We start from the raw sequence: 7,293 nt of genomic DNA, 5'->3' as shown, positions 1-7,293 counted from the left end.
GGCGTGTATCAGGTACGAAACGAATCATGTGATGGATTGTAGATAGTCAAGACGGGATTTTTACCTCTCGTAAAAGAGAGAGATGTCGCTGGGCCCCTCGTATGAGCGAGATTGTAGAAATGTGTGGCCGCACTATAGACGTTCGTCGTCTATTTCAGACAGTCGAACTCAGTGAACGAGAAAGTAGTCGAATGAGATAAGGTGGCTTGTCCATGCCTTATATTCGACATATGATATCGTGATACAAAAGGATCATCAAACGGAATCATCGTTGGAGTTCGTAGGATCACGAACAAACTCTATTCGAGATAGGTAGTCATAGTGTCTTGCTAGAGACCGCCTATGACTTGTGTAACCGAAATAAGAGATTTCGTGTTATACTGCTATATCGGATGGGCCTACAGGGTCACACACACAGGAAAGGACGAATGCGCGAAAAGAGACGAGAAAATCCCGGTGGAGCGGAGGCCAGACCGACCGGTCCAGCTAACCCAGACCGATCGGTCTAGACGTAGACCGGTCGGTCTAGAGGTAACGTGAGGTCCGGAAATTGTTCCAGACCGATCGGTCCAGACATCGGGATTTACTAAACTCGCTCTAATTAGGGTTTTAAAGGGGAGAAACTTAGGGGAATGCCACCCAACTCTTTTGGCACGATTTTCAGACCCTAGGGAGAGGTTTGGAGAGTGAGAAAGCTAAGAGAAAGATCCCTGAAACCCTTGCGCAAAGAAAGAAGCGTTCTTCAGTCCTAGCAGACAAGTTCCAACCGTTGGAATTCTTTCCACCGTGTGGATACGTGTAGAGGGCAAGGTATTCTTCCTGCCTACAGTGATCAGACGTGTTCTTCAATTGATACAGGTCCCGGATCGATTGATGTAAGCGTTCTAACGTTTCTATAAGATCATGCATGATAAGTTTTAGGGTTTCATCAAAATTTTTGTTTTACATCCGTTGCGCAAACCCTAGAACTGATCTCTTAGGAATTAGATTCGCTCTTGAGATCCCAGGAAAACCCAACAGAACACGCTCCCATCCTTGACGTCCTCAAGCGTCTTGAATAGGTTGCGGTCTTTGCAAATGTGTCTCGTAGCGCCCGAATCGATCCACCAAGTGTTATCACTCTCCTGTACATGATTCAACTCAGAAATCATAGCCACAAAATTCATAACCGAGTTTGTGTCAACAAGAGCGATTGTACCTTGGTTGGGTTGGCCTTGGTCATGTTTGCCTTGGCCTTGACCCTTCTTCCTATTCTTGTAAGAATAGCAATCCTTTTTAAAGTGTTCGGGCTTGTTGTAGAACCAACAACTCCCAGTCGGCTTAGGCCTTTTGTTTGAGTGGCCTTTCGGGGATTTGTTTGGCCTCTTTTGGCCCCGGTTCTTCTCTTCCTCCACCACATGAACCGTAGTGGACGAAGAAACATGTGTGTCTTTCTTGTCATGCATTCGAAAGTTCTCCTCAATCCGAATATGCGACCTCAATTGCTCAAGGGTCATATCCTCCTTCCTATGTTTCAAGGAACGTTTAACGTCCTTCCAAGACGGTGGTAATTTATCAACAATGGCGAAACGATCGGTTCGGCATCGCAGAAGTTGGAAAATTGCTCAGAAAGTGGAACTGATCGGTTCAGTCATGCACGAAACGATCGGTTCGACCCCTAGATTCAGGAATACTTCCAATTTTGCCCAAACCGAAGGGAAATAAGAGGGGATAGCCTCTAGGTCAAAAATAATTCAAGCTTTACACAGAGAACACGCCAAGAGCACAAGAAAAGGGGGCGATTATCAAGAGGCAAGAAATCGGAACAGAAGACGGAGATCACGAAGTCGAGAAATCGACTAAGCGTTCCTCTTTCCTTCTATTTTACGATGTTTTGTATTATTGTTATGAACCCTGTCGTCTCGATGTTTAGCGAGTAGTTCCATAGCTGTAGGTTAGGGATTTGCTATGTAGGGATCTTTGGTTTTAATTCTAGACTTTGTGGAATTATTTATTCTATTCAGTTTATTGGATTGTTCTTAATGCTTTTAATCTCGTTGGTCACTTGATTGAATGAACTTAGGGTCTTAATTCGCATAGAGATATGGGATTCTAACCTGGAAATAATTCAATAAATAGAACAAGTATTGCATCGAGAGATGGATATTTGCCTAGGGGTTATGATAGCGTTCGTTTATGCATCCAGGGTTTTAGACTATTGAATCGAGAGATTAGTAGGATAAAGCCTGGATAGTGAGGTTAGACTCGAGAGAGTTAATCTCTATTTTAGAGCTTGAATTCCCTGAATTGGATAGATAAACCACTTAGTTTGCATCTTTTGAAAGATCCTTGCATGTAAAGCAATCTCGAAGTCTGCAGTGTTTTGCCATTGATAGTTTATGTAAATATAAATGTGGGTCTCGATACAGCGAGAAAGAACAACAAAACAAAGAAATCGAAATAAAAAACGAAAGAACCCGGATATGATCCTCTAGACGTGATTTCACTTTCCTAAAACGTTATTCCCTCTCCACCGAGCAAAGGAGAATCCCGAGAATACGTTTAGAGAGACAAAGAAGATCAACAATGATTAATTCGCTCGTCAAAAGTTGCCCAAAATAGAAAAACCGCGAATGAGAATGAACAAGAAAAGTTGGAGAAGAGTTTGCAAAATTCTTCACCAAAATGGCTCCCAAATCTCTCAAAAATCAATTAGATTTCGTCTCATATGTGTTCAGACGTCTAGGAATGTTTTTAACACTCCAAAAGTCAAAAGGTGCAAAGACATCGGAAGTTTTTTCCGAACGGTCACGATTTTTCGTTCATTTTGAACAACTCACAAAAATTAGGCGGGTCGCTCATTTTCCCGAGCGGTTGATCATTTTCTAGTTTTGTTCATCAGAGAAAATGAGATACCCGCTCATTTTCTCGAGCGGTCGCTCATTTCCCCCAGTTTTGTTCATCAGAGAAAATGAGCTACCCGCACATTTTCCCGAGCGGTCGCTCATTTTCCCCAGTTTTGTTCATCAGAGAAAATGAGCTACCCGCTCATTTTTCCGAGCGGTCGCTCATTTTCTGAGCGGTCACTCATTTTTCCGAGCGGTCGCTCATTTTTCCCAGTTTTCTTCATCAGGAAAAACGAGCTACCTATAATACCTTCCGACTAATCCTTAACACTTAACCAATTCACGACACGTCTTTTACAGGCATTTTACTCCTCCACCATACTTGTAATACACGTGAAACATGAATCCTTTGAGAGATTTTAAAGTCCACCAATCTACTCTAAAATAACTAATAGTTTATCGTTTGTTTTTATTATTTGCTTTTGATACATTGTCATCATTCTCATATTTTCTCTAGATCTAGATTTGGATTGGAATATGATTCAGTTGTTTACTTGTCCCTGTGTTCGACCCTAGTTGCTACACACGATCCGTACACTTGTGGAATTTGTTGAGTGTAGGAATTTATCACTTGATCGAACTTTATTCACATAGATTTGTGACATCACTAGGAACCCGTAGCGACGAAACCCAACAGATTCCCCATACATCAAACGGTTCTATCTCCAGAATATAGTTTTGTGGTGCTTCATGACGTCTAGAGATATTTTCCGTTATTTGGCATGAGTCACAGGTGCTGACGAATCGGTAGATGTCTTTAAACATCGTCGGCCAGTAAAAACTCGCTTGTAAGACTTTCGCCGCTGTTTTAGAAGCAGTGAAGTGTCCTCCGTAGTTTGACGAATAGCAATGGTGGATCACCTTGGGTACCTCTTCTTCAGGAATACATCGCCTAAATAGTCCATTGTTTTTCCTCATGAATAGATATGGTTCGTTCCAAAAATAGTTTCAGGTCTCTTTCATGAATTTCTTTCTACCATTATAGTCCAGATCAGGAGGGAGGATATTTGCCGCCAGATAGTTAACTATATCAACATACCAAGGGATAATATCATTTCTCGTGATGGCAAAAACATGATCATCCCTCATAACTTCATCGATAGGGTCGCTACTTTCTGTCATGATCCTGGATAAGTGATTAGCGACCCCATTCTCAGTCCCTCCCCTATCTCTTATTTCCAAATCGAATTCTTGCAATAGGAGTATCTAATTAGGCGTGGTTTTGCGTCTTTCTTTGACAGCAAATATAGTAAGGTTGCGTGATCTATGTATACTATCACTTTGGAGCCTACTAGATAAGACCTGAATTTCTCAAATGCGAACACTACTGCTAAGAGCTCTTTTTCTATGGTAGTATAGTTAACTTGAGCTTCATCTAGTGTTTTACTAGCATAATATATGGCATGTAGTTTTTTTTATCTTTTGTTTTGCCCTAACATGGCTCCCACAACGGAGTCACTCGCGTCACACATCAGTTCAAATGGTTTGTTCCAATCAAGGGGCTGGATTACTGGGGGTGAGATAAGCGTCTTTTTCAGCGTATTAAATACTTGATAACATTCAACAGAAAAATTGAATATAGTGTCCTTACACAACAGTTCAGTAAGAGGTCGCAAAATTTTGGGAAAGTCTTTAATGAACCTAAGGTAGAAACCTGCATGACCCAAGAAACTTCAGATTGTCTTAACATTGTGCAGAGGGGGTAATTTCTCAATTACCTCGATTTTCGCTCTATCTACCTCTATCCCTCTTGATGATACTTTGTGTCCTAGTACAATACCTTTTTGTACCATGAAATGACATTTTTCCCAATTAAGAACTAGATTCGCTTGTAAGCATCGATCAAGTACTCTCTGAAGATTCGCCAAACACGCGTCGAATAAGGATCCATGAACGGAGAAATCGTCCATGAATACTCCCATTATGTCCTCTATAATGTCATAGAATATTTCCATCATGCATCGTTGGAAGGCAGCATGTGCATTGTAGAGGCCAAATGGCATTCTCCGATATGCGAATGTTCCGTATGGACACGTGAATGTTGTCTTCTCTTGGTCTTGTGGATGGATCGGAATCTGAAAGAATCCCAAGAATCCATCAAGGAAGCAAAAGTATGAATGAATGGCTAGTCTTTCCAGCATCTGATCGATGAATGGAAGTGGAAAGTGATCATTTCGAGTGTTGGAGTTCAATTTCCTATAATCGATACATATACGCCACCCAGTGATGGTTCGTATCGGTATTAACTCGTTCTTTTCATTCGTGATCACTATCATTCTTCCTTTCTTAGGTACCACGTATATTGGGCTTACCCACAGGCTATCTGAAATGGGGTAAATGATACCAGCGTCTAGCAGTTTCAGTACTTCCTTTTTTACTACTTCCTTCGTTGCAGGATTGAGTCTGCGCTGATACTCTACCGAGGACTTATCTTCATTTTATAAGTGGATATGATGCATACACAACGAGGGGTTTATCCCTTTATATCCTATCGCTGTTCTGTATTGCCTGAGGAGGTTCAATAATTTCTCAACTTGATCTTCCGTTAGGGCAGTATTCACTATAATCGGGTAGGTTTTCTTTTCCCCTAGGAACACGTACTTCAGTCCAGAAGGCAAGGATTTCATTTCGACCTTGGGAGTTGAGTCTACATTCCAATCACTCATTTCTCTTGGTTCCGTTATGTCGGAATCGTCATCGAACTTGAGTTTGTTCAGCGATGGGGAGTCTTCTTCGAGACTTCCCTTATCATTTTGCACATAGTCTACTCTGTAGAGAGCTCCTAAAGCTACTTCCAGAGGATCAAAGTCGCGAAATTCTTCCAAGATGCTAAATCATCTAGCGCGTCGATGTAACAGGTAGAGTCTACGGACATTGGTTGCTTAAGGTTCTTATCCAGAGTGAATTCAACCATTTCACCTCCGATTTTCATTGTTATCATACCTGCTCTTACATGTACAATCACATCAGCGGTGTTCAGAAAAGGGCGACAAAGGATAATGGGTATTCTTGTATCTTCGTTCATGTCCATTACTACAAAATCAACCGCTACGTAGAAGTCTCATAACTTTAATGGCACATCTTGTAGTATCCCAAGAGGATATTTGATCGATCGATCTGCTAATTGTAATGCTATCCTTGTCAGTTTGAGTTCTCCTACGTTTAGTTCCTTGTAGATTGAGAGTGGCAAAAGGCTAACACTTGCACCAAGGTCGCATAACGCTCGGTTAATCGTTACATTGCCCAACTTGCAGGGTATCGGGATGCTTCTCGGATCGATCATCTTAGGGGACAGGTTATATTTCAAGATGGCACTGCACTCTGGACTAAGGGTTACTATTTCCGTGCCGATTTTCCTCTTTTTCGCTAGAATGTCCTTCAGGAACTTAGCGTAGGAGGGCATTTGAGTGATGACTTCGTGGAATGGTATAGTAACCTCCATCTTCTTCATCATCTCTGCGAATTTTGCGAATTGGCTTTCCTCATTGCAGTTTTTTAACCGTTCTAGATATGGTATACAAGGTAGCTTCGCTGCAGAGGGGACATAAGCAGGGATTCCTTCATCTTGATCTCCAGGACGAGAGGGTATTATTTCTAAGGTGGTAGTTTCGTCGACTTCCATATTCTTAGAGTTGGAACATTCTCGATTTCTACCCCGCCCCTTGTTCTTTCCTCTAATTGTCTACCACTTCTCAGTGCTATAGCATGAGACGGTTTCTCAGCTATATGGGCTACTTGTGCATCTAGAACGAGCAAGTGGGTTTCAGTGTTGCTTACCCTCTCTTTCATTAACTTCTGGTCATTGTTTATCTTGTCCAGTTGAATCTTCAAGGACTGTTGCCCCTGAACTAGCGTCTTCAAGAGGGACATAACATTATCTTGTTCATGTGATGGAACTTGTTCTATCGAGAGTAGTTGAGAAAGAATAAGCTTGGTTGACTCAGTTTCAACACTTGTCAACGCATCAAGTATTTCTTTTTCTGAATGAGTGCATTCAAGTCGTACTGCCTCGTGACCTTGAACCAATTCAGGTCTAAGATTGGCTAAATCTGATCGAACTAATTCGAGTTGATGAACCTCCTCATCTTCTCCTTGGGGCACTAGACAATCGAATACGTGTTCATTAGCCATTCTATCAATTTGCTCCTCTAACTCACTAAAGTGCATGTTGTATATGTTCCCTTTACATGCTGCGTTGATCCAAAATCTCGTTTCTTCTCTTAGATTAATGAGAAAATTTGTTATCAGGTATTTTTTATTTAGCCCGTGATGTGGACACGATCGCTGGTAACCCTTGTGTCCTCTCCCATGCTTCATATAAGCTCTCGTATTTTTCTTGTGAAAAGAGTTGATCTTTCCTCTTATGAACATCGTCTTTTCATGAGAGAAAACCCGCACCATAAATTTA

General features: G+C 41.6%; 1 protein-coding gene across 1 annotated transcript; it reads right to left on the bottom strand.

The window, feature by feature from the left end:
• Positions 1 to 5,946: 5,946 nt before the first annotated feature.
• Positions 5,947 to 6,339, bottom strand: LOC104808416. The gene has a single exon (XM_010534095.1). It carries the CDS (start codon positions 6,337 to 6,339, stop codon positions 5,947 to 5,949), a length of 393 nt encoding a protein of 130 aa, XP_010532397.1.
• Positions 6,340 to 7,293: the final 954 nt, after the last annotated feature.

Source organism: Tarenaya hassleriana, unplaced genomic scaffold, assembly GCF_000463585.1.
Source record: "Tarenaya hassleriana unplaced genomic scaffold, ASM46358v1 Cleome142, whole genome shotgun sequence".
In the NCBI taxonomy this organism is placed as follows: domain Eukaryota; kingdom Viridiplantae; phylum Streptophyta; class Magnoliopsida; order Brassicales; family Cleomaceae; genus Tarenaya; species Tarenaya hassleriana.
The sequence above is the reverse complement of the archived record's forward strand: the minus strand, read 5'-3'. Positions and strand labels throughout refer to the sequence as shown.

Bases quoted from the DNA above. Each gene is read 5' to 3' on its own strand.
- LOC104808416 (XM_010534095.1), bottom strand. From the start codon at position 6,339: ATGATGAAGAAGATGGAGGTTACTATACCATTCCACGAAGTCATCACT.